The 27,498-nt window shown below is 38.6% G+C and overlaps 1 protein-coding gene across 1 annotated transcript; it reads right to left on the bottom strand.

The window, feature by feature from the left end:
• Positions 1 to 26,926, bottom strand: Stk17a (serine/threonine kinase 17a). The gene is made up of 7 exons (XM_020171616.2): positions 26,550 to 26,926; positions 19,445 to 19,657; positions 15,424 to 15,568; positions 4,914 to 5,040; positions 1,694 to 1,742; positions 1,427 to 1,606; positions 1 to 650 (listed from the first exon to the last, which is right to left on the bottom strand). Exons 1-7 carry the CDS (start codon positions 26,750 to 26,752, stop codon positions 332 to 334), a joined length of 1,236 nt encoding a protein of 411 aa, XP_020027205.2. The 5' UTR covers positions 26,753 to 26,926; the 3' UTR covers positions 1 to 331.
• Between the last annotated feature and the right edge of the window lie 572 nt (positions 26,927 to 27,498).

The raw sequence follows: 27,498 nt of genomic DNA, 5'->3' as shown, positions 1-27,498 counted from the left end.
TAGTTTTGGCACTTTTACTGGGATTTTTAAGAAAGTGAAAACAAACATCTTTGTACATAAATTCTCATTCTAGACAACAGGATGTAGAATTAAAAGGTGCAAACATCTCCCTTCTTAACAAGAACATTGAAAAAGATCAACTGTTAAACATCCTGGTTGGCAATTTTATAAATCTAATCTCCTAACTCCACAAGTTTGAGAAAATTATTTTTGTTTCCATTAGTGATACCTGGTTATCCACTTCCTGTACATATACCATTTGGCCAGAAGTCCATAAATAATATTAACATTTTCAATGCAGAAAGTTTAAAGTTCTAAAGGAAAATACTGCTCAGTAGATAAATTCTCCTGGAATTTCTTGTAGCAAAGGTTCCTCAAATTTAAATCGTTTGGAAACAGCCTTTTGCTCCATTTTCTCTTTTTCAGACTGTCTACATTGTCCTAAAGTATATGAAGTAACTACAATTAACTCTTCTGTTACAAGTGATTCCTCAGTTTCTGGTTTTTCAATATCTGCATGAATTTCAGGCACAAAATCACCTTGAAGAACATTTGCTTCTAATGTTCCTTTCACCTTGAAAGAAGGATCTTGAATACTGCTCTGTGTCAACCATGGGTGTTTTAGACATTCTTCAGCAGTAGCTCGACCTCTGTATAAAGACATACATTTCACACACAAAACATTAAAACTTTCATTAAAAATTAGAGCATAAGTTACTAATATTTGTTGTATCATATTTTGAGAAGTAAGAAGAGTCAGCAAAAAACTTATTGTGACTCCTAAATAAAACCATAAGTTTTGGAATTTGGAAACAATTCCCCATACTAATGAAGAATAGTATTTTAAATGAAGCATTTCTGAAAAACTTGAGAGACCAGAAACAACTGGAAGGTATCTGCTGTTACTTCACTGTCGATTTCTATTAAACAGCAATTATGATTGTCACTCACTGCATGACATCTCTCTAATAATACAGTTTTGCTAATATTTCAGTCCTATTATACTGAGGTGCAGTTCAAATTTTCTATATATTCTAATTTTTGCCATTTTTTTTTTAACAGATACACCAGGCCAAGGATTTCATCTAGTTTATGCCTACATTTTTGTGCCTTTTCTTTTGGTGGTTTACTTGTTGAACTGTTTTTGTTTGGAGCAGGCCACTCAAAAATTGTTGACATCTGGGCACAGGGGCACTCATTTATTTACTTAGCTAAGGTAGGAGGATAAGGAGTCCAAGGTTAGATTAAATGGACAGTGCCAGGTGCTACATATATATGTAGACCCAGTCCCAAAACAGTAACAAAAGTAAACTGGTAAGAATCAGGCTGTGTTCGTGCGTGCCTAGCATGTGCATGGCCCTTTTTTTGATCTTTAGCACCCCCTACTTCTGCCTCCCAAAAGATAAAGATGAACCTTAACACTCACTCAGGTTTCTTAACTAAAAGTTTCTTGATGAAGTCAATAGCTGACTCAGAAACACCACCAAATTCTTCTTCAGAATAACTTAAATTCATCTGTGAGATGTTCAAGAATGTTTCTTGTTTATCATCACCTAAGAAAGGTGATATTCCTGTAAGCATGACATATGTTAGCACTCCAATGCTCCTAAATCAGAAAGAAAATGTAGGGAAAATTAGTATCATATTCAATTCTTGGAACTAATTTGATCAACTTTTCATAAATAACTCTTACCACATATCTGTTGCCATGCTGATAGGATCATAACTAAGAATTTCAGGAGCTAGTATCAGAAACAGAAGAGAACATTTAGCTTTCTGAAAAGAATTCCTAATTTGTTCTCAGACATAATATAAACATTAGAAGTTATTAGGCACTATAATCAGGCTTGGGCTAAAATGAAATAAATAAAATTAATGAGAATTAATATAAAGTCTTAACTAGATGTTTATAATTACGTTGTTAACTTTTCATACATCTACCCTCATTATTGACTCCTAGTATTTAAAAAACAGTTGAAGACTTTCAGTATAAGAACTTTTTCACATCTTTCTCTTCTCACATCCTCTAGATTACAGCTTTTGTCTCTTCTTCCCCATGGCTCCACTCTCACTCATGGCAATTTCACCTCTCACCTGGCCTTCAGCTACTTGGCCCACCCCTCTCCAAACTCCTTTGATCTATTCTTTATGTGGCAGCCAGCACATTGACGTCCATCTATTAACAAAGTGAGTCTTTATTAAGCTTAAGAAAAACTGGGCATCCAAGGAAGTCATGCATCACAGAATAGCCAATGAAGTTGCATCTACAGAGCTGAGAAAAATAGTATGCTTTGATAATAACTAAATTGCTGTCACACATAAAAGTAATAGACATTTGCAAATACGCAAAGACTCAGGAGAAATTCTGTATTATCCTTGAAAACAAAAATCTCATAATTCAGTTAAGCAGTGATGATTTTTTTCTAAAGTATATAAACAGACACAGGCAATAACTACTGAATTCATGTAAAAATAGAACAAAGACTAGAAAATTGTGGTAATTACAATAAGAAATTGTTCTAATAAGGAAATGTTCTAATTCTCGGAAAAAACTAAGTACTTCAGTTCACATATCTACTAATAGTTTGGGATAGCCACTGAATTTAAAGGAGGAAGAAGAGTTTAGGAGAGAAGTGTTAGGTATGATAATTTCCTCAATTTTGAGTTCTGAAATAGCTAAACTGATAAAAGGTTATGAGTATTATGTAAAGCTTAAAAAGACACAACTAGGGAATTAAAAATGAAATGTCTGGCATCCAAATTATTGGAGGGGCTCAAAGTAAAACAGATCACAGAGCAAAAGATTAGGAGAAGAAAGACCCTTTTTTGAATGTTTATTATGTGCTAAACACTTATTTATGAGCTTTAAATGGTAAATCCATTGAATCCTTACAATAGCCTATGAGGCCGGTATTATTTCTAGCCCCATTTTTTTGGACAAAGGAATGTGACTTAGGCAAACATGTAAGGACCAATGTCACACAGATGGCAATACAGATTGGAACTCAGATCTAATTTCTGCATGTACAAAGTGACTTGGGGGCATAAACTCACCCATGAAAAGGCAAGCCAGGGATAGAAAGAAGAAAGAGTTCCTTCATTTTTCTGTGCTATATGCTTTTGTATTATTTCTAGTTTTTTTTTTTCTTTTTCTTGTTTGGTGGGACTGGGGTTTGAATTAGGGCTTTGCACTAGTAAAGCAGGTGCTTTACTGCTTAAGTCATACCTCCAGTTCATTTTTGTTCTGGTTATTTTAGAGATGGAGCCTTGCAAACTATTTGCCTAGGTTGGCCTCAACTCATCTTTCCCATCTTAGCCTCCCAAGTAGCTAGGATTAGTTGTGAGCCACTGGCATCTGGCTTATTTTTAGTTTTTATTTGAATTAAGCTTTCAAAATAGAGAAGGCAATTCTGTTTTATAAGGAAAAAGACTCTTAGTATGAAATTTAGAATTTACCAGGAGCAGAAGACATTAAAACAAAACAACCCACCTCACTCAGGATAATAACTGCTATTCTGATATTGGAGCTCATAGCCCTTCATTTTTCAGTCTTCTGTATTTCTTCTAGCTTACAATGTTCTAACTGTTAAAACTGGCTACAATATTTGGTTTTCTACTTTCTCTAATACTGTTAAGTCACATCTCTGATCTTTTCTTAGAGGTCATGATACATATCACTCAGTATAGAGAAAATTAAGTACCCTAGTCCACACACACAAAAAAAAATGTTAAAAATAATTTTGAAGGTTGTTTCTCTGCTTGTGGTCCCTTTTATTCCCTAATTAGGGATGTGTCTGAAATAGGACTTTAAAACGGAATTAGTTTTCATACTGTCATTGTCATACAGGTTTGTTTTGACTCCACCTACCCTCTGGTCTTTCTGTGTCCTGTTCCCTTTTCTCTTAAAACATATCCCCAGTATCCTCAGCTCTGTCTCCTTTCCTCCCTCTTCTTGGGAAAGGAGACCACTTTCCCTTGGCTCTCCTGGTGTCTACTTTAGACTCCTACCCTCAGGCCCAGCGCCACCCTCCCTTATCTCCCAGGCTGCCAGCATGCAGGCACTCCCACTCAAAATGTCCATGACCCACACAGCCTGCATCAGCACTTCTTGAATTGAATGCCTCACCTGAAAAGCTGCCTTGCTAGAGCAATAGCCAAGGTCTCTCAATTATAAAGAGCTGTTTCATCACTGTATTTTTAAATGTTAATATGCCATTCTCTGTGTACAACCCCTAAATTATTCAATGACCTTACTTACTCTACTAGATACTTTTAAAAAGTATCAATGAAACCACTAATCCTTCGCCTCCTCATTTTCCTTGCAGTCTATCAAAAAACAGAACAAACATAGCTTACTTCTTTTTCTGCCCAATTTGTACCATGGTGCATCACTTCAGCTGCTCTTTTCCTGCTAACTCTTCATGTTTAAACTCCTTTTTCCACCTACCAGAGCCCTCCACCTTGCGCAGATCAACCAGAATGCCCTTTCTGATCCATAATTCTATAGAACCCCAGAGTTGACAATTTATCAATCCAAGCTTCTTCAAAGGTCCTTGTCTTCTTCTGTTCCTTTTATAAGTAATCCCTTCAAATTCTTTTAGCCTTGAGTTTAGGGGGTCACAGCTCAGTGGTACAGTTTATACATGCAATAGTACTGGGACCCAACCCCAATAAGGAAAATAACCCAACCACCCCCCACAAAAAACACTCTTAGCCTTGCAGGAAGGGGATCACCAGTTTGGTTACTTTACTCTTGAAAGATTTTCATTTCTAAATTTAATCCAAAGGCATGAATTTCAGGTGGTAAAATTTCAATACAGTAGGTGGCAAAACCTACGATAAATCTGGTCACATATCAGTTCTCTAAACCCAAACACAAAAATCATACAAATACCTATCTTATGGATACTTACCTACATATTCTGGAGTACCCATAATTTCTCTGAGCTCTTCACTGTTCTTCATTATTCTTGAAAGGCCAAAATCAACTATCTTAATGTCACCCAATGGAGATTCGCTTGTCAGCAGAATATTCTGAGGCTAAAAAATATGTCTCCCAATTAATAAAATAATTAAGTATACAAAACATGTACCCATAAAACACAAATTTCACCTTTGAAACCGAGATTGAGAAAGCATCCATTTTTTAAAGAATTACCTTTTTTTTTGGGCAGTACTGGAGTTTGAACTCAAGTATTCATGCTTTGCCACTTGCACTATGTCCCCAGCCCTTTTTGCTTTAGTTATTTTTCAGATAGATTCTCATGCTTTTTGTCCAGACCACCCCAGGACCGTATGTAATCTTCCTACCTATGCTTCCCACATAGCTGGGATTACCACTGTATTGTATTTCCAATCTCTTCCCCTATACTGGTTCTTCCTTAGTTTCTATAACAGCTATCCCTGAAGATCCTGAATCTCTTTCCAGCCAGGACACTTACTCTTGCTATTCCCTCTAAGCTCAGCTTCTTGAAAGCATGGAAAAATTTCCAATCCAACTAAATCTACTAAGGTCACAGTAACTTTTTTTTTTTGGTGGTACTGAGGTTTGAAATCAGGCCTCATAGGTGCCAGGCAGGTACTCTGCCACTTGAACTACTCCACCAGCCCTTTTTTGTGTTGGGTATTTTCGAGACAGGGTCCAAACAACTATCTGCTTTGGGCTATCTTTGAACCATGATCTTCTTGATCTCTGCCTCTTGAGTAGCTAGAATTACAGCTGTGAGCCACCGGTGCCCAGAAGTCACAATAACTTTAATAACCAAAGACTCATCGAATTCTATTTCAGGCCTTATCATTTTCTCCCTCTTGGATCTCTTCTCTTTCTCTTATAGATCTCTCATCATTTCCTCAGAATTTTTTTTCTTTCACCCTGCTCAAGATTTCTCTTTTGGCCCTCTTTTCCCACCACTCTGCATTCTACTTTCAGACAATTCATTTACTCCCAAAGCTTTAGCTGACACTTATATGTTAATGACTTCTACTCTAAGTCCTTTCAAGACTCATGGATTCAGTTAAAATCATCTCTTCGCACTTGGTGAATGTATCACACACACTTTCAACTACCAAAACATAGCAGGCCTTCAATTCAGTAAACATCTCAGAGCAGTATTCCCAATCTTGATCCCCAAGCAAAACACTGGGAAATCACCCTAAAGTGGGTCTTCATTTTCACATCTTATGAGGTGACCAGTCATGTCAATTCCATCTCCAAAATCTCAATATTTCCACACTTAGAGTTTAGACTCTCAATATTTCTTACCCAGACCATTACAGATAACCTGTTTTTTTCGCCCCACCTTCAACCCATCCTTGATTGTTCAGTACAATATATTCCCTCTGTCTCTGTGGAGGAATGATTCCAGAACTCTGTGGATACCAAAACCTGTGGATGTTCAAATGCCTTATATAAAATGGTGTAATACTTACATATAATTTACACATATCCCTACTATTTGAAATCCACTCTACATTACTTACAATATAATGTATATGCTACATAAATAGGTGGTTAATACTGTTTAAAGTATGACAAGGAAAAAAATCTGTACATGTTCAGTGCAGACACAATTATTTCTTCAAATATTTTCCACGGTTGGTTGAATCCATTGACCAGAACCCATGGATACTGAGAGCTGACTGTATGCAAGTCTGATGGTGATGGCTGTCATGTCCTTGCTCATCACCAACAGATATGGAGAGTGGATTATAAGAAGTCTATGAGAATTTGACATGAGCACAGCCATGTCAAATAATCTGCAGGCTGGGATCGGCACAGCCCCCAGCTGCAGAAGTGAGCAAGAGCAAAATGCAGCACAGCTGCTTAGCGTGAGAACAAGGATGTTTACACCATGACCTTCAAACACGAACAGTATGTGCAGAAAGTAGCGACCTAGTTTCCCCTGTTCCCGATAACTACAAGGTCACGACACCCTGAGAACTGATGCTCTGCTGACTTCACTATCCCACTTCCTTGTTTGCCACTGTATATAATAAACTTGCTGGAGGTGGTCGTGGCTATTGTGTGTCTTTATCAGAGCACCCAGCCCACCTGATCCCAGCATTTTTGCATGTTTGTCTTTTGTCTTTTCTCAATCTCCTGTAGCTCCCAGTCAGATTCCTAGAAGGAGGTCAAGCTTGCGCAGGCCGTGAGAAACAGACACACTCACAAATGGGGGTGGGGGTGAGGATGTACATGGTAATGGGCAAGGGACATCAAAGCCACAAAATCCATGAAGTTATATACCTAGATTCATTTTTACCAACAGAAAATCACCCGATACTTTCACATAAAAAGTTAAGAATGTATTACAAACTAGAATGTAAAAAGAAAAGTTTTCTTTCTACTAGAATGTAGAAAGAAAAGTTTGTATTCACTTTAGAAAGAGTCTGCACTGTCTTCTGCCATTCACAGTTAAGTAAGTTGAGAAGCACTGGTAATGACAAATTACAAATACCTTGCACTGCACTCAGTGTTTTAAGATCTGGCCCCTGCCTCTTTTCCTAGATTAATCTCCTGTCACTGTTTCTCAGGCAATCTGCAGTCCAAGTCAAACAGACTGGAAGCCCTAAAGTAGACATACTGGACATACTCTCTCAAATCTCACACTTTTGCATATGCATTGCCTTTGCTCAGGAAACTCTCTCCTCTTCCTGACAAATTTATTTTCTTCACTCACTCAGTGCATGGTGGGTTTCTATAAAGCACCAATTTCTGCACAAAGCCCTCCCTGGCTTCTCCCTCTTTCCAGGGAGAGCTTGATGGCTGCTCTTTCTGTGCTCCCCAGCATCTCCGACATGGCAAACTCATCCATTGTTTTGTTAAATGTTTATTTTTTTTTTCTCCTCCATCATACTGTGGTTCTCTAAATGAAAATGAATACTCACATTTTCTTTCCTTCCATTCCTATCCAACCACTCAACTGATTTCAGTCATCTTATTCTACCACAAGTCACAAAACCCGATGACAGTTTTCAATGCTTTTTTCTGTACCCCATTATTAGCAGCGTTTGATATTGTTGCCCATTCTTCCCTTGTTCACATACTCCTTTCTTCTTGGGTTCCATAACACAGTGTCCCAGTGTTCCTCTTATCTCTGCTTGCTTTTGTCCACTGAATGTTGGGTTTCTCATGGCTTGATCTTGAGGCCCTTTTCCTCACTATACTCTCACCTTGCAGTCCATCTGCAACCAAGGCTTAAGCATCATTTAGACCATATGACTCACAAATTTTTATCTCTTTCAGACATCTTCAACCAACTGCTTATTAAATCCTTCCCCTCTGAGCTCTCAATGCCAACTCAAATTCAGCATGACTAAAACCACTCATATTTTCCCTCTCCAATCCAATATTCTTTCTGCCAATGATGGGCGTATCTTAGTGAATGCTATGATCATCCATCAGTATAGGAGATAACTCTAAGAATCATCTTGGTCATTCTTCTTTTCCTCCTTCCTCCTTCACTGAACAAACACATCACCATATCATGTTGATTTTAAATCCTAAATTCTAAGCATTTTTAGACTTTGCCTCCCTTACTCATCTACAGAAAGCTTCTATCACTTCTTACTCAACTGTAATGTCCTCTTCAACAGTTTGCTAGGATCTCTTGCCTACTGTAGCCAGCAGTATCTTTTGTACTGTTTAAATCTGATGTTTTCCCTTGCCTAAACTCTTCAGTAGCTTCCTATTGCTCTAGTAATGCCCACGATCCATGATGGGATATATAAATCCCTGCTAGGTTTAGTTCCTACCTAGCTCTCCAGATTCACCATATGCCACTCTCTCCTTGATTCAGTGAAACTGAGTAGCACTAGAGCATGTTCCTTTTCTCAATAATGTGTTTGTATACAGTACTCCCTCTGACTGGAACATCTGTTTTTCCTGGTTTTGTTTGCCTAGCATCAACTTAGTGAAAAGACCTACAGTGGTAATGAAGCAGGTAATAATGACTTCAACAATGTGAAGGGCTGCCATATGAAAAAGGGAACAGAAATAATGGGTCTTCTCTTTAAAAAGGGTCTTACTATCTACCCAACCATCCATCCTACCTTTTTATATTATGAAAGTTCTTGCAGGTTTATCAAAGTCTGAATTCAGAAACAGAGAAAAGGAAGAATCTACAGATTCATGAGGACAGGAGCCACAGTACTGATCAGTGGTTTAACATCGCAGTCAGTGCTGTTATTAATGGAAGGCAGTGTCTCTTTGGTGTCAGGGATGGAGGTAGTATAAACATTAGTAATAAGAAATCTCTACTGTTAAAGAGTTCATGATTACCAAGTGTGGTGGCACACAGCTGTAATTCTAGCACTTGAGAAGCTGAGGGAGCAGAATAGTGAGTTCAAGGTGAGCTTGGCCTACATCTCAAGATCCAGGTCAGCCTGGGCTGCACAGAGAGACTCTGGATCAAAAGAGTTCCTAATCAGGAGAGAAAGAGATGAACCTATTAGGCTCAACTCACTCTGCTGTGTGCTATGCTGTACTGCACACAGTATATACAAAGTGCTCAGGCAATAATCAAGTAAATAAATAAGAGGGATTAATTCTACCTTAGAAAAATACAGAGTTAGTATGTAAGCAGACATGAAGGATTTCAACATTTATTCAAAAAGTTTTTACTGATTGCTTACTATGCTCTGCCCTGAGGAAATAACAGAAAACAAGACATGAGTATTCTTTTTTGGAGCTTTATATTATGACGCTAGAAACAAGTATGCATTTTTTGGCGCTGGGGATTGAACCCAGGGTTTCATGCATGCTAAGAGTGTGCTGTGCCATTAAGCTATGCTCTCAGCCTGAAGCCTCACATTCTAAAGAGGGCAAATAAGCACAAATACAAAATATAACCTCAGGCAATTTGAAGTGCTATTGGGAACTCAGAGTAGAGTGAAAGGGCAAGAGATTGGCTATTGGGGTGAGCACATATGCATGTTCTCTTTATGGGAGTCAGAGAAGCCTCCTCAGAAAAAGCAACATTTGAAGGAGCAGAGGACAACCTTAATAAGAAGTCAGTCATGGAAAAGTTATTTCGGAGTTGTGATAGGCAGGGGACATTCCAGACAGAGGGATGAGCCCTGAGGCAAGCACAAGCTACCAGTAAAGGATCTCAGCAAGTCCTGCAGAGCTGGAGAACTGTCAAGACAAAAGGGCTAGGAAAGATAGTAGGTATGAACTTGGAAAGAAAATGCAGGGGTGGGGGGGGTTGGCAAGGTGGGGGAAAAGACATCTTGGGTTCTGAAGTCAATGACAAAAGGTAGGTTACATTTTCTTTGTCAACTAGCTTGTAGTTATTTTATATGGTTTGGTTATGGTTTGAATGTGTCATTCCCACCCCCCGCAAGGTTTCACTGTTGGGACCTTGACTGTTGGTGGTTGTCAGAGTGGTGAAATGAGAGGGGTAAGACCTTTAAGAGGTGGCTTTAGTGGGAAGTAATTAGTTCATTGGGGACCCTTGGAAAAGATTAAGGAGTTCTCCTTGGCACCCTTGGTTAGTTTTCAAGAGAGTTCTTATAAAAACATTCATGTTAGCACCAAGATTATGAGTCCCCAGACATCTCAAGGTAATTTTACCCTTAGTATGTTAATATTATAGTAAAGTAAAATTCAGGCAAATTTGATAGAAGAAGTTTGGCTTAGGGACACATATTCATCATTGAACATGTTAATGCCTTTTCCAGTACATATAAAATTCCAACTGAACTATTGCTATGGGAAATGTTCATTGAATCTGCTTGAGATTCACTTATGATTTGTAAACATGCACATTCCGTAAATGTTTCTAAATACCATTTATTCCCCTACATTTTGTTTATACTTTACATTCCTTGAGAAATGCATTCCTTACTTACTATGCATAAACAAACCACATTTCTCATAAAATCAGTGCTAATTCAAGGAATTTAATAGTAAATGCTTATTATATAGCCTCTGCCAACTGTGCCATTTTTGCCACAACTATTTTTTAAAAACAGATCTTACTCCTTTATGTAAAATATAAGTATAGCTTAATTTCTGTCAGTTCTTTGATGGTGAATTATGCCTATTTCCAATAAGCTTAGTTAAACTTCCTTTTCAAGGGAACCTAATTCATGATTAAAAAAAAAAATGGGGCACACAATACCTAAGGAAAAGGAAGAAGCAGCAAGTTGATCAATGGAGAGCTAACAACAATGGAAATGTGCAGAAGATCCTTACAAAGACAATGGTCATAAGGAGATTTTTCTAAAGCTACATTTCCCTGATTTATAAGGAATCCTTCCCTGTATCTTGGTAGTTTCACCTTTGTACATAATCCATTTAACATTTACTGAACAATCGCCACTGATTTAGTGGCTAAGATTATTATAAATTTGAGACTGAGCTGTTTAATAAGTCTTTAAGTATCACGGACAAGGTTTCAAAGAAACCTTTCAGTCAATGGAAGTTTGGATAAATTAACTTTTTGTTAAACCCAGGTTAGAGTACAGAAATAGGTTAATAATCTTGATTAAATTAATTTGGGGAACTGTATAGAAACGTCTAGATGTTACCTTTGCTTTCAAGTAATATAGTGATCCTCAAACTACCAATGATTCAACTTAAATCTCAACTGGGAAAAAGTTTCATCATCTAGTTCACTTTCAACCATGTGTTTAGCAGGGTGGACAAACTAACAACAGAATACTAGTATCAACACTGCTGAAAGACCCTACTAATAGAAGACAACTCAAAGACCAAGAGCACTGGATTTTAGGATTGGATTTCTTTGTGTTATTTTTGGTCAGTCCTCCCCTGACAAAAAGCAGGCCATCATACGAAATGACCAATTCACCAAATTACTAAGACTACTGTGGGACTGTTAGCTTTGTTCTGACTTTGCTAGTTATTGCTTCTCAGATTTGTTAGTCTGGCAATATGTTTTAGGCTAATTTGAGTGAGCTTTCTCTTAGTCACAGTTTGTCTTTTCCATTTTGTGGACTCCTATATCTGCATCTGCTGTTCCTTGAAGAATTTCCCATGCTCAATTTAAGGTATTTGGCTGAGAGTCTTCAGTGAATCAGTCTTCTGGCAAACTGGTTATTCAGCATCTGCACTGAAACCAAGTAGGGTTTTTCTCTTAGAGTCAATTATCTTTTCTATAGGGGTGATTTTAATAGTTACTCTAACTCCAACTAAATTCTGTCTCTAGGACAGAAATTTCCCATTTTAAACACAATTGAGACTAATGAGCCTACTAGCTCAAAGTTACAATATATATTGGACTATCCATTTTCAGAGTTAAACAAAGAAAATATATTTAGCTTTGAAGTAGTGTGGGAAAATAATCTTTTATATCTATATATAAACTTAGTCTTCGAAGTTCTTTCAGAGACTGAGAGTCAACATTATAAGCATAAATTTTCACCAGACAGATGACTATTAAATGTATAGGACAATAGACTGTCTTTATCCAGACTCAGAGAGGTCCCACTGGAAATAATCTTTTGATAGATATCACTCCTGCCTGCCAGGCAGTCATACCCACACCAACTCCATTTCAGTAGATCTCTTAGAGATATGTGTCTCTCCAGCAGTTCACACGGAGACATGTCTGCCTGCACATGTGAAGAATGTGAGGGCAGAAAAAAGCCTGAGAACTTTAGTCTACCTGTCTTACTTTAGTCTACCTGTGTAAGACAACACACACCCTATGTTGTCTCTGGGTGTAGACAACATAGACAGTCCAGTTGCCAACATCAAAGGCCCATCTCATGGTCAAGGCCTTTATTAAATCTGGAAAGAATTTTACATCAAGTGCATTGAAGAGAAAGGAATTTGATTTATAGTGAAGGTATTGGGAAGAAAGGGATATAATTTCCTTGTGTAAATGCACAGTTGAACCTGGTATTCAAGAATTTAATATTCACCTGGTCTGCTTTGAAGTGACATCAGAGATCCATGACACACAGTGTTGCAACTTGTCCGACTTGCTACTTAATTAGTTCGTGAATAATGGTGAGCTATAATAAATTGAAAGCTCATCTCCTATATGTGCAATGTTATTTAAACTGGGGTTCTGTTCCTAGAAGACTTTTTTACATCACAAAACAAGCGAAACACTATAAAAAATAAAACATTTGATTTTAGAAAGTTAAACAGTATACAGAACCAGGGCTAGGAGGGGTGGTGCCAACCTGTAATTCCAGCTACTCAGACGGTAAACAGGAGGATTGGAGTCTAAGGCTGGGAAGGGGGAAGAACGAGACCCTATCTGAAAAACAAACTAAAAGCAAAAGGACTGGGGGACATGGTTCAAGTAGTAGAGGCCCTGAGTTCAATCTCTGGTACCAACAAATAAATAATAATAATAATTAAAAAAAAGATCAAATATGAAAAAACTACAATATAACATTCCTTTTGGGAATTCTCTAGAGCCAACACAAACTAAGTCTTAACTTATGCAGCCCCTTCAAGTTAGGATTTCAGAGGCCAATGTTCTTGAGGGGATGCACAGGTAAAAATTTCCCGGAGCGAGGACCTTTGAACTTCTAACACAAACTTCTGACAGACTGAAGGGGAAAAGAAAAGCCTCAGTTCTTCTACTCATACTAAAACTCATATGAAAGGGTTTAATAAGGTGACCTCAGTAATAACATCCTGGGACATATGGGTGCACAAATATCCACACTATCCTTCAAAAATGCCACTGTTACTATCATTGGCTACTGTGTTGCAACTATCCATGTTAGCCACAGTACTAAAATAATGAATTTAAACTGGTATCTTTGAGAAAAGAAAGCTTCCAAGTAATTTTCTTTCCTTTGTGTTTTTCAGTAAGAACCAGTACATATAGGGAAATCTATTGCTCTTTCACCTCATTTCAAACAAGACATTATCAAGGCTGTTATAGAAGTCGAACTCCAAATTACAAACATTGAACACTTTTCCTTGAGAATGCTTCTTCATGCACTGCTATTTACATAATATAAGATATATCAAAGGTGCTAAAGAATGTGACATATGGCTGTTCTCAAAGAGGTCTCTGGACCTGAAGTATAAGCATCACCTGGTCCTACCTGTTTAAGAACCTCTAGCGTTAGAGCTCAGGAATTTGTTTTCAGAAGCCCTTCCAGGTGATTCTGATGTGTGTCAGAGTCAGAGAAACACTGTCACAGAGCATCTACTTTCTGCCAGAGGGCATGTTCATGGTGAATCAGAAGATGATGTGGAGAGAGATCAGGCTGAAGTTCAGGATAGGAAAGCCTTTTAAGGGTTTAGGGATTTCAGTCTTCTTAGGCTGTTTCCTTCCTAATCCCATTTCCTCTGACTAATGAGGCTGACTTTGTAAGTGAATATACACTAGGGAATTGGTCATTGTGGTATGTTCCATAAGGACTGGTTCATCTTCCCACAGCTACACCTGGACTTGATATAAAAGTAATCAGAGAAGCAACAAGAGATCTTAATTCTACCACAGTCACCTCAAGAAATATATTAATTATATTCACAGTGGATATCTACTGTTTGACTCCTAACACCCCATTTTCTATTCTTTCAGAAATAGAACCATTGTAGCACACTTATTACTCCCATGTTGATCCAGGCTGGTCTAATTAGCCTGAATCTCAGAACTTCTGAAAGAGCTGTGAACAGAGCTGAATTCCTGGACAGCTGTGAGGCAAAAAAGAGCACCATCTAGACAAAGCTGAACAGGGATGAAAACACAGGTATTGGCAACAGCTTTTAAGCCCTGAACACTGCAGTAATGGAAACTAGAATTATCCCTGGACTCTTCTGCCAATGAAATTTCCTTTTTTGCTTAACTTAATTTCAAGTGGCATTTTGTGTGACCACTTGAAGTATGTGAACTGATAAAATGTCCCCACCGTCCTTGACAACTTTAAATGAGAAACCTACCTGCTACTAATCTCTCAACTCTCTCCTTTACATTACCTAATTTTCCAAAACACTGCTTTTGAAATATTATTGCCAGCTATTCAAAAACCATTTATCTGCTCATGACATTTGAAGCCTTTGGAGTCTGGCCTTTTCTCAACTTTATCTTCACTTGACCTCTCAATTCCAGTGAAACATTTTTTTTCCAAAAGACATCACAAGTATTCTTAACTCTTGTGAGGCAGCCTTCTGTTATTATTCTCTACTTATCTAAATACTAACTTTAAAAAAATTGTACCTTAAGTTCTGTCTCTATCAAGAAGTCTTCACCTATACCAGCAATATTCTCTGAGTTCCATTTTTTGGAAATTGTATTATTATTTGTCTTTCTATGTATCTACAAGTGCATCATCACCCTGATAAAACTAACTGGCTAGAGGTTAAGAATGAGGACTCCATTCTACTATTGAAATTTGATACACATTTGAACAAAACACTGCTAATCATTTTACAGCTAGAGTGTCATTCTTCAGCAGTCTCTAATGGTAAAGTAATCCAGGTCTTACCTTCAAATCTAGATGCACCACATTGTGAGTGTGTAAAAAGCGCACGCCTTCTAAAATCTGTCGCATGAGTCTTTGAACATCTTTTTCTTTAAAGGCATCTTCTCTGTCTGCAACACACTGGTCAAAGATCTCACCCCCAGCAGCACTAGAGAAGGGCAAAATTAAAGTAAAATATAAATCATAAGAAAGGATATGTGAACATACACAACAAAACTGAAGAGTAACTTAATCACTGTCTGGCAGTACTGTATACTGCTAATATGAACTTAATGATCTGAACTTAAACAGTATAAGCAAAGCCAGCTTAGTCCCAAACAGAAAGAGGTGCACCATGATGTGCAGCCAGTTCACTGCATAGGCAGGCCAGTTTGTCAGCACCACTCAGAATTAGATTCCTCAACTGAAACAAGGAACTGCATTGTGACTGCAAGGATTTCTTAGTCACCCGTTCTGTTTTAAAAAAGGAGTTCCTCTCTTTCTCAGCAAAAACATGAGCACAATATATGTTGCCACCTACAGTTTTCTAGGACTTACTTCAAATGCACGTTACTATAAAAAGCTTTAAAAGCTAGCCTTGACTGATCAGTACCACCACATTCCTCTTGGTTCAATGTAAATTGAAGCTTAAATGTAAACTTCACCATTAAATGAACTAACTGTTGGACCATGATAGGAAGGAAGCAAATAGGTGCCCTCCTCACTCCCTGGCTTCTTTTCTGGAGGCAATTTATGGACAGTTGTACTGGTAGGGGAAGAATCCAAGCAGCATAAGGCAACCTTGCTAAACTGACAGGACGGGCCGGGAGTTTGGAAAGGCTAAGGTAGCTGGAGTTTGCAGGTAAAGTACCAGAGAGTAGGGAGCCACACAAAGATCTCCAGAAACCTGCTTAGTAGTGTTCTGGAGTCTTTGGTAAAATACTTTAACATGCATGCAGTTTGAAGCTCTGCAAGGTCAGGTAAGAACTTCAGAGAAAATATAAGGTGAAAAATTCCTAGTATTTACAGAACACAAGATAAAATATCTGAATTTTGGCCATTTGGAGTTTTTATACCATTCCAAACACCTAAAACAATCAACAAACATCCCCTTCTCCCTAACAATGGGCTATGTGTAATACAAAGGCTAACTAGCCCCACACCTGCCCTAACCAATCTGGGCCATTAGTAAACTAACTGCCTGCCAAAATATGTGTCACCATCCTTTAAAGGAATGAAATCTACTCCACACTATAACATTCTATATGTATGACATCCTACCAAAAATTTCTAGACATCAGAAAATGCAACAAATTATAATCCATAACCAATATGAAAAACAATAAAACCACACTCAGAAACAACAAAGATGATGGAATGACAGATAAGGACCTTTAATAGGCATTACAAAGATGGTCAAGGATTTAAAAGTAAACTATAGACATAGCAAGGAAGAGATGGAGAGTACGAAAAGAACCAAATGGAATTTCTATAGATCAAAAAAACACAGTAACTAAAATGTTTTGTTTGTTTAAGACAAAGTGTTGCTACATAGCCCAGGATGGGCTTTGAACCTGTGATCCTCTTGCTTCAGCCTCCTGAGTGCTAGGATTACAGGCATGTACCACCATGCCTGGCTACTGGATGGTCTTCATAGTGAATTAGACACTGCAAAAGAATCAGTTAAGTTTAAAACAAAGCAATTGAAACCATTTAATTTGAAGTACAGACAGAAACAGAAAAAAAAAAAGATTGAACAAAATCAACAACACCTTAGGGACGTGTGGGACAATACCAAGCAGCTTAACACATTGTAATTGAAGGAAGGAGAGAAGAAAGGCAGGGGCAGAAAAATCTTAGTAACATAATGGTCAAAAAAAGTCCAAATCTGATAAAAACTATAAACACGAAGATCCACGTAACTCAACGAATCCCACACAGAGTAAACACAAACACAAAGCACATCATGTCCAAATTCCTGAAAATCAGTGATAAAGAAGTACATTCATAGGTGACACAAGAATACCACAAACTTCTTGTCATAAACAACTCAAGAAAGACAATGAAATGATATCTTTAAGTGCTGAGGGAAAATATACCTAGAATTCAGGGTGACTGTGGAGAAGGACTAGCAGATGAGGAAGAAAAGAAGTCAGAAAGAGAAGGATGGATGAGGGTAAAACAATCTGAAAAATCCTGAGTAAGGCAACAATGACTGATACATAATGCTAATGTCTGTCTCCTCTAGGAATCACCTCCTGACTACCAGGGGAAAGCAAACAGCACAGCATACAGCTAAGAACAGAGTTTCTTTCTCTCTTTTTGAATTTGGTGGAAAGGAGGTGCTCAACCACTTGAGCCACACCTCCAGCCTGAACAGAGGCTCTTGAATCACTCTAGGCCTAGATCCTGGGTCTGTTACCTGGGGTATGACTTCAGATTGATTTTTTTCTCTGAAGATTTTTTCCTCATATGTTAAATCTTGTTCTAAAACTTATAAGTAATGTATAGTTAAGTCTATACTAATTTACAAACTATTTGTACAAAGCATAAAATAATGTACATAAAGCTGGCTGGAAGACTTAATATAATGGCTGACACATAACCTGCCTGTTTCCACAGAAACAATCTATTGATGTGGCTGAGAATTTTGATACCTCTGCATTCACAGTATCTTTGACTTCCTTTTCAAACTAAAAGTAGAAAAGAAAAATTTTCGGCCAAATCATACTGATTTCGGTTTTAAAACCCTTATCACTGAAGCAAAAAAAGCCACCAAAGACTTCAAAGAAAGGGAATAATATCAGCACATCTATGTTTCTGTTACTTATCTAATAGAAGCAGGAGAGATGTCCGAGCATGGAAGCAAGGGTGATTAGTTAAGAAACTACTGGAGAGGTTAAAGTGGGAGACTTGGTAATTCATCATGCCTGAGTATTAAAGTAGATAAAGGAATCAAAGACATTTTCAATGTTTTTAGTACAAGCAATGAAATAAAGGAGGATATAGCAATGGAAATGGGGAACAAAAGAAAAATGGGCATTAAAGGGACAAGGTAAAAGTATTGATATTGAGCTGATGATCTGTGGGTTGGACACAAGCATATGCAGTAGGCAGTTGAAGCTTAGGAGAGGAAATGAGGCTGGAAAGATTTGGAAATAGCATGTACATAATAGTGGAAGCCACAAAAAAATATTATTGTTAAGGGTAAATACATAGAACATAAAAATATGATGACAGTAACACTGATAGAATTCTGGGGAATACTTATATTTACACAGAAAAGGGTAAAAGACTTTGAGAAAATTAAAACAAATAAACGGTTGTGAAAGGCACGGAAGAACATAATTTCAAGAAAGTATGTACAGCATCATAGGTTTAAAGAGCAGAATGAAAACTAAAATGAAGAGATTTTGTTAAATAGGGTTGGCAACCTCATGAAAGTTTCAGAAGAGCAGATGACATTAAATTGAAAAGTGAATGCAATACTGGCACATGAACAGATCAATGGACCATGAAGTGAACATAATTGATTGGAAGGTGAGGAAAGCTATAAATTCAGACCTTTCTTTTAATAAGTATGGTAAGTAAAAGAGAAAGACAGTACAATAATTTAAGATAACTCAAATCTGAGGAAGAGGAATTTTAGAAGAGACTGAAATAATGGAAGACAGAAGGAAAAAAAGAACCACTAAAGAAGGAGGGACTAAAACTGAAGCTCGAAAAAAGGTTACATAACTGACTCTTCCTTCAAACAGAATGGGAAGGGCATGAGGCAGTAAAGACAGAGATACTTAGGGACGGATGCTGAGGAGTATGTCATGGCCTTATTTTCTCCATAAAGGGGAGAAAAATCCATGCATCCAATAAGAGCTGGGAAACAGGTGACAGTAAATGTAGTAAAAGTATATTTGTGGAGCATATGAAGATTATCTGGAAATCCTTTCAGAGATTCAGGTCCTGGCACATTCTCATAGATAATGGCCACCCTGTAAAGGAAGTGTAGATTACCAAACAGACTCAGTTAAAGGAAGACAATACTTACTATTCCAGAACCAAGATCATTTCTGATGGAGTCTCATAAACTTCAAGTAAATTAATGACCCAAGGACTGTCCTGTGCTAGTTCAAGAACAGCAATCTCATGAATTATTTCCATGCGACAATCTTGGCCTTTTCTTCTTTTTCTCATGAACTTAGCTGCAAATTCTTTTCCAGAATCTTTCTTTATACATTTCCTCACCACTGCAAATTTTCCCCTAGAATTAAACAAAAATATTCACCGTTAAAGTTGACAACTTCCCAGTAGGGCTCAGTGGCTTATTCCTGTAATCCTCACTACGCAGGTGGAGGCTATCAGGACTACAGCAGTTTGAAGCCCTGGCAAAAAGTTCATGAGAACCAGCTCAACCAATAAAAGCTGAGTGTGGCAGTGTGCACCTAACATCCCAGCTTCAATGAGAAGAGTAAATAGGAGGTTCAAGTCAGCATAGGGAACAAATGAAAAATAACTAAAGCAAAAAGGGCTGGGGGCATAGCTCAAGTTGTAGAGCACCTGCCTGTGCACAAGGTCCTAAATTCAAACCCCTGTATCACCAAAACAAACAAACAAACAAAAAAATCGACAACTCTCTAGAAGTGGCAAATTTAAATAAATAAAACTATTAAAACATCCAGCAATGGGTATTCAAATTTAGCTCATTCAAACACAAAGGACGCAACAGCATTTGCTACTTTTTATAGGCTACACATCTATAAATTGAAATATGTATCAAATAAAATGTAACTTCTCAACCTGCAAAAATCATTTTTCTACATGGAGAATAACTGCTCTGGCTTGACAGTTCCCCCAACCCCCGAAAACAAGTTCATGTGTTAGAAGCCTAATTAGCAATGCAATAGAATGGAGAGGTGGGACCTTTAAGAGGTGACTAGTTCTGCGGTGAGGCCCTCATGAATGGATTAATACCATTATCAAGTCCCTCATATAAAATGGTATAGTATTGCCTATAACTTATGCACACCCTCCCTTATATTAGGAATCATTTCTAGATTACTGATAATATCCAATACAATGCAAATGTTAAGTAAAGAGTTGTTACAGTATATTGTTTCAGGAGTGATGAGAAACAGTCTACATATTTTCAGTACTGATTCCCACCCTCCCCCGCCCCGATCATTTTCTATCTATAGTTGGGTGAATTCACAGATATGGAAGGTAGACAATACGACCTAATATTTGTTTAAAAACCTCATAGGGTCGTCATATTTCATTTTGGCCTTGTAAATAAATTAGCCAGGCCTTTTCTCGCTTGAGTTTTTAGTCAATATGCTCACATTATATTTTAAAAAATACTTTCTAAAAACTTAAATGAAAGGCTTTAATTTGGATTGTCTATGTTTTGATTCACCATTTTAGACTACTGGCATAATTGTGAATACAAATTCTTTTTTACCAGCTATTGTTGACTGCAAATATGATTTCTATTCCTCTACATTTTTTGTTACCACTAGTAATAAAGTTTAATGACAAATCCATAGGTATAGCATTTTACCTGTACAATTTGATAACAATGTACCTAAGAGCACCCTTATTCAGATCAAAGGTCTTTTCTTCAGAGAAAGAGCAAAAACTACTGCTCCCTTTTGTTGTGCCCCACAAAATCATTACGTTAACATCTATCAAGCTGTATAAAGTTCCCAATGACCTTTGGGTTCTTCTAAGAAAGAAAAAAACATTAATAATTTTATTTTTTTCATATCTATGAACTTCTGACTTCACCGTCAGAAGTTTCAAAAGAGAAAGTTTGATTTGTAAAATACTGGTGAGAAATGAAGCCTCAAAATATTCACAGCAATCAGTTCCTGATAAATTAGAAAGAACTCAGTTGAATGGTTATTCCTCAAAGTACTCCCATATCAAACACACAAATGTTTACTAATGCCACAAAGAAAATTTAAAGCAGTACAAAGAAGTAAAACACTACTTATTTAGTCTCAAAGTATATGTTTCAAGAGCAGAAGGAAAGGCAAATGATTTAGCAAACAGAACTGGATTCATGCCCATCACTAGACTGCAAACTCTGAGAACCTTGTTAAAGGAAGAGCCATGGCTAAATTGGGGGAGCTCTTCCCTATATTTCCCTGCTTGCTGTCCTCATGCATTTCTTTAGGTATGCAGTTACCATTGCTTTCCTTCCACATCTACGGCTACACTCTGACACAACATTTGTTTCTGTGCTTCCTTCCCTACCTATGGTTTTAGGTTTATTCTTTTCTTTCCATCATATCATCTACTGTATACTGAGGGTCAGCAAACTTTTCTGCAAAGGAAAATACAGTACATATTTTGGTTGTGTGGGTCAGATGGTCTCTATGGTAACTAATGAAGTCTACTATTGTTGAGCAAAAGCAGCCATACATCAAAGGTAAATGAATGACTATTTCTGGGTTCCTGTAAAACTTCATGGAAACTAAATATTTGAATTTCCTAAGATGTCCATGCCTTTAAATATCACTTAATCCTATTTTTTTCAACTATTAAAAATGTAAAAAATCTGCTTCTGAGCTGTACAAAAATAGGCAAATGGCTGTAGCTTGCTAACCCCTGTACTATGCTATGCTAAAAAAACCTCATCCATGTTCTGATACTGCACACCACTGAAAACGGTAAGACAGCAGAACACAATGCCTTAAGAAAACATATACTGCCCTCACAGAAGAAGATACAAAGAGAATTCTGGGAGCTATTTCTTCCATAGTCACACCATTCAAAGCATGGGATTCCACATTCCAGGAGCAGAGTCCCACTAAACATTCTCAGAATTGCATTATCAGAGTTCCTTAAATTACATATACACAAAGAGTTCCAACATGCATACCATGGTAAAAAAACGGCAGCTGCAACTCAACCCTTAACTTTAGGTTATCAAGACCTCTATAAAACATTAAAAAAAAAAGTTTCTCTGATACTGGGGCCACAATTATACTGGAGCTGATGAGGGTCAAAGAGCATAAGATGTATTATCTGTTTACTTTCTTGACTAAAAATCTAAACTACCTGGAATACACAGATGTTATAATGTTCAGAGTTATTCACTCATTTCACACATCTTTAATTCACTAGCACGCACAAAACTGTGAACTCAGGTTTTCATGAAACATCTTGGGGCAAACTACTCAACAATATCCCGAATAGAGGGAAAGAAAAGATACAGAGACAATTATAACAAGAGGAAGTGACATGAGTTATACCTACCAGTCCAAGTTCAAATATATCAGGTAGTAAACTGAGTAGATATACTGCTCTTATTTTATTATATAAAAGTTTTATGGCAACTTAACCTCCATAACCTTTAATATATCAGACCACTTGCCCTTTTCGCTTCGTTGAACTTTCCTGCTGCTTTGCCTTTTTTGTTTTATTGTCAATGGTTAGTGTACCTTACATCACTACTACCAAAATTTCATCCGTTCTTTATGGCTCTGCTCAAATGTTATTTCCCCCATAAAATCTTCCAGTGGCATGCCATCTTGCCTATAAAGGATAGTGATTGATTTGTTACACTTGGAAATAACTTTCAGAGACTAGTGTAGTCTCTTATGTACTTAACACATAAGTATAATATAGTCATACATCACTAAATGATGGGGATATGTTATGAGAAACGCATCCTCAAATAATTTCATCACTGTGTAAACATCTTTGTGTGTGTGTACATAAACCTAAATGGTAGAGCCTATGGCTCCCGTGTTACTGTTCTGCACACTGCAGGCAGTTGTAGCACAATGGTATTTGTATGTTTAAACATCTAAACTATCAAAAAGGCATAGTAAAAATATAGTACAAAAATTAAAAAGAAATTCTGAAGAAATTTATACTAAATTAAAATATAGTATAAAAAAGAAAACTACACTTTTATTGTTTTGAGAATTTTAGGATTTATGATATAAGCAATGATAAAAATTTGCACAAAAATATCTTAGAACAAAGAGTTCTGAAGGTGAATTTAAGTTGTCAGTGGACAACAAGCCCAGGCCCTGCACAGACTAGACAAATGGCTCTCTATACTCCCAGTCCTTGGAGATAATTTACTGTGAACTCCACATGATAATGTAAATTCCCTTAATGAATTTAGTTCCTTCTCACTCACCTGAAGAGGTGAATCAATGACTATAGCTTTCAGCTTTCTAATGCATTTGGCTTAATAATCAAATTTTACACAATTTTGTTATTTATAGTTTTAAAAAAGAGACTGATATTCAATACATCTTTAAATTTATGTATTTTAAATTATGACATGTTTCCTAAGTAATTGCTGTTGCTGAATCACACACAAGCCAATTTTATCTGTCCAAAAATATCAGATTACCCCAAATATAATTCTTCAAATGAAGGAGTAGCTGCCAAAAAAATCTTAAGTAACATTTCTTCTAAAACAAGATAGTTTCTACATGGATATTACTTAGCAAGCATCTGTATTTCTAAGGAAATTATAACAACTTATGGCACATGCTTACGTAATTATAAAGTTTAAATCTGAAGCCATTACAAACATCAATTTAGGTAAAGGCCTGAGCGCTCCAAAAGCACACACACACTCCTAAATTGTCTTTCAACTTGAACATTCTCCTATTCTCTTATAAAAATCCTTTCTTGCCCCTGTTATGCCTAAATGCTCTGAAGAGAATGAGATAAGACATCCCTATTTACTTTAAGGCTCACATGGGGAACAGAACTGACATTGATCTCATTAGGCAAGTTTTTTACCTTACTAGAAAAAAAGGTCATGCACAAACATATTCAACTGTTAAAACCGTAATATTAAACTGAGCACCAGAGGCTCACGCCTATAATCCTAGCTACTCAAGAGGCAGAGATGAGGAAAATCGCAGTTTGAAGCCAGCCAGGCAAAAAGGTCTCCAGACCCTATCTTGAAAAATCCTTCACAAAAATAGGAGTGGTGGAGTGGCTCAAGGTGAAGGCCCTGAGTTCAAGTCCCAGTACTGCAAAAAAAAAAAAAAAAAGTAACAGTGAAAAAATTTATGACTGTTAAACAAGGACTACTTATAACACAAAGCAGAATTTTTACTTCCTGAGATTTGATAATGCCATGTCTTTTGCAACAAGACCTCACTACTTTTGACAGAGACAGGGCATATTCTGCAATTGTGGTTTTCTGACTTTTGCTCCTTGGTTACATTTAGAATAGGAACATTTATTGAATAGCCCAATGAATTACATTTATTGAGTGCTTCTGCTCAGCTAAGCACAGTCTTAAGGCTACAGAAGTGTTTTATTTAATTCCCTCAACAACTCTGAGGTAATCAATGGTTAGGTAATGTACTGAAGTCCACGAAACTAGTAAATGCCAAGATTTGGTTCCAGAATGACTGACTCCAAAGCCCATGTTCTTATCCACTGCATTAAACTCCAAGATGAAAAAAGGGGACAAAAAAAAAAAAGATTAATTGTCTTTTCCAGTTTCAGGCTCTTACATCAAGTATCTAACTGCATTGTTCAGTTGTTTCAGGATTTATTCCTTTTACAAAGCAAAGACACCACAATCTCAAAAAAAATACAAAACAAAACCTTACAGACAAGCTCTCATTTTATAGAGCCTAAAACAAAAATTGAAACATTGCTGGAGGACTTAGTACCACAATACCTGGGAAGGTATAAATCAGTATTTCAGATTAAAACATTCATTATAAAGTCTACAAGGCAGTGCTTGCCACCTGAAGACATTTTGTAATGCAAGTTTTCCTTCTGTGGAACAAAGCCAGACAGCTCAACCCAAAACCGTAAAACTTAGTTTTCCTTTTTTAAAGTGATCAGATTTACTTCGAATGTGCGGAATTTCAATGAATTAGAATACCTCGCTGAGTCAGTCACTGGGTTCTCGCCTTCTGTCATAATTAAACTGGGCCCAGAGCCAGCCAATTAGCGTCTAGCATAGTGAAGTAAGTCTTACTCTGAAAAGGTATTTTTCCTTTTGTTAATACAAGACATTTTAAAGATACACATCCTCCTTAGGGAGGGGGAGAAGCATCTCTACACGCTATAAAGTCCTGCATTTGTTTTTTAGTTTGTAATCAATGACTCTTCCAAAACCCCATCTGAAGGTTGTCAGAACTGTAAGGCCCCTACCCATTACAACATGGAGCTATTTTGCAATCAGGACAAATGCTTGCAATAAAAGCAAACATGAAAGCTATGTGCCAGGCCCACTGGTCTTCGCTAACACCTTTGTAAGGTAAGTGCTGTTATTATACTGACTTTATGAATGACAAAAATGAGGCTGGGGTGTGTGTGGAAGACACCCACCTAAGGCAAGCACAGCGAGAAGAGCAAAGACATGAACTGGGTCTGGCCCCAAAGACAACGCATTTGACTACTCTAAACTGCTGTCAGGGAAGAAGATTCTCAAAATCGCATAGAAGTGGCTTCATCACTCCTCTTCGACATACAAAATATAAAGCACCCAAACAGCCTTCACCGTTTACAACTTTACCAAGTTTTAAACTCTCCATTACACCCATTTGAAAGGAGCGGGTCAGGCAGAAGGCAAGAGCTAACAGCAGAGTAGAAAGAGTGCGAAAGAGGTCAAGAGCCTACGAATGAAACCAGCTGAACTTAAAGCACAGGACCAGGATGGCACAAAACCAGCCAAGAAAACGAACACGACACGACGTAGGCCACAGAAGGCGGTGGCCAGCTAACGCAGCCGGAGCCGCGGACCGAGAAACCCGGAAGACCTGAAGCCGCAGGTTTTATTTCAGACTTGCAACTCGGGGTAAATGTCAGCCTCTCCCGCCCATTTACCCTTTAAACCTCACAGATGCCCAAAAGGCCGAGGACGGAGAGCCGTCTGGCCCTCGGGGGCAGATGAGACCAGTCTTTGCTCGTCAGGGTTTCTTTCTCGGCCAAAGAACTTAAAGTGACTGCTCTGAGAGCCCACGCCGGCTCTGGGGACGCGGAGGTCACCGCCAGCACCCAAGTTTATGCCAAGTCACAACGCGTGTTATCGGCGCCCGCAACGCCAGCTCCACCGGGAGCTAATCAGCCGGCCTCAGCGTTATCGGCGCCGCGACGGCCCGGCGCTCCTGGGGACGCTCCGCGCCTGCCGCCCCGCTCCGGCCGGCCCTCACCTGCCCAGCTCCCGGCCCGGGCTCAGGCTGTAGCTGTCCTGGAAGGGGTCGGTGCGCACCGCGGTGCGGATCTCCGTCAGCAGCCCGCGGGCGTGGGGCGGAGGCGGCCGGGGCGGGGCGCTCTGAACCCGGCCGGCCGGACCCGAGCCGGAGGCGGCGGAAGACGAGGAGCTGCAGCTCCCCGGCTTCTCCAAGGGGATCATGGTGTTCTGGCGCTCGTCCTTTCGGGCCGCCGGCTCGATCCCAGCAGCCGGCGGGTAACCGGCCCGCCTCCGGCAGCCTCGTGGCGGTCCGAGGCGCCCTCAACCACGAGCTCTCCTAGCGCCGTGTTCCGTCTGCTGACTGCCGGCTCCCGGCAGCTACGTCCCACGCCTGGCCCCGCCCCTTCCGCCGGCCCCGCCCCTTCCGCCGGCCCCCGCCCCTCGCGGATCGCCCGCGAGAGCCGGAGCGCCCCTCGCCTCACACGCTCCCTCTGCAGGCCAGATGGGAAAAAGTGCAGCCTAGGAAGGGAGGCTGCCTGGGCGACCTGGAGGCGACGCACAGCGCCACCGTTTGGACAGGAGGACCGAACTCTTCAGCGGGGTTACACACTTGTTGACATCTAAGATAAAAGCTGACAGTGGGTTAAGGAAAAGAAAGTGTAAGAACTGAGAGCAGGAGTTCAGAATCCACTTTCGCTTGGGTGGATGGGTAGAAGTGGTGAGACTCTGATCCCATCTGCTGTATAGCTGGGGAGTTGCTCTGCTCTTCTTTCTACCCTGGAAGATGGCTTTAGAGGTGGAAGTTCTGTAAATGTTACAAAGTGCACACATCAGCCCAACGAAATAAGGACTCTTACACTGTCTATATTCTTCTCTGCATTTACTTTTGAGATGCTTTCATCCATTCTTATGGCTTTAATTACTATCCATGATTACATTAATATCTCTGGCTTCCCTAACATCAGACT

Source organism: Castor canadensis, chromosome 2 (genome assembly GCF_047511655.1).
Source record: "Castor canadensis chromosome 2, mCasCan1.hap1v2, whole genome shotgun sequence".
NCBI lineage: Eukaryota > Metazoa > Chordata > Mammalia > Rodentia > Castoridae > Castor > Castor canadensis.
Note: the sequence above shows the minus strand (reverse complement) of the source record. Positions and strands in the feature narration are given on the sequence as shown.

Bases quoted from the DNA above. Each gene is read 5' to 3' on its own strand.
- Stk17a (XM_020171616.2), bottom strand. From the start codon at position 26,752: ATGATCCCCTTGGAGAAGCCGGGGAGCTGCAGCTCCTCGTCTTCCGCC. The intron at 15,569-19,444 runs GTAAGTATTGTC...GCCCTTCTCTAG, and splicing joins ATGATCTTGGTTCTGGAATA to TGCTGCTGGGGGTGAGATCT. The intron at 1,743-4,913 runs GTAAGTATCCAT...TTCTGATACTAG, and splicing joins GGGTACTCCAGAATATGTAG to CTCCTGAAATTCTTAGTTAT.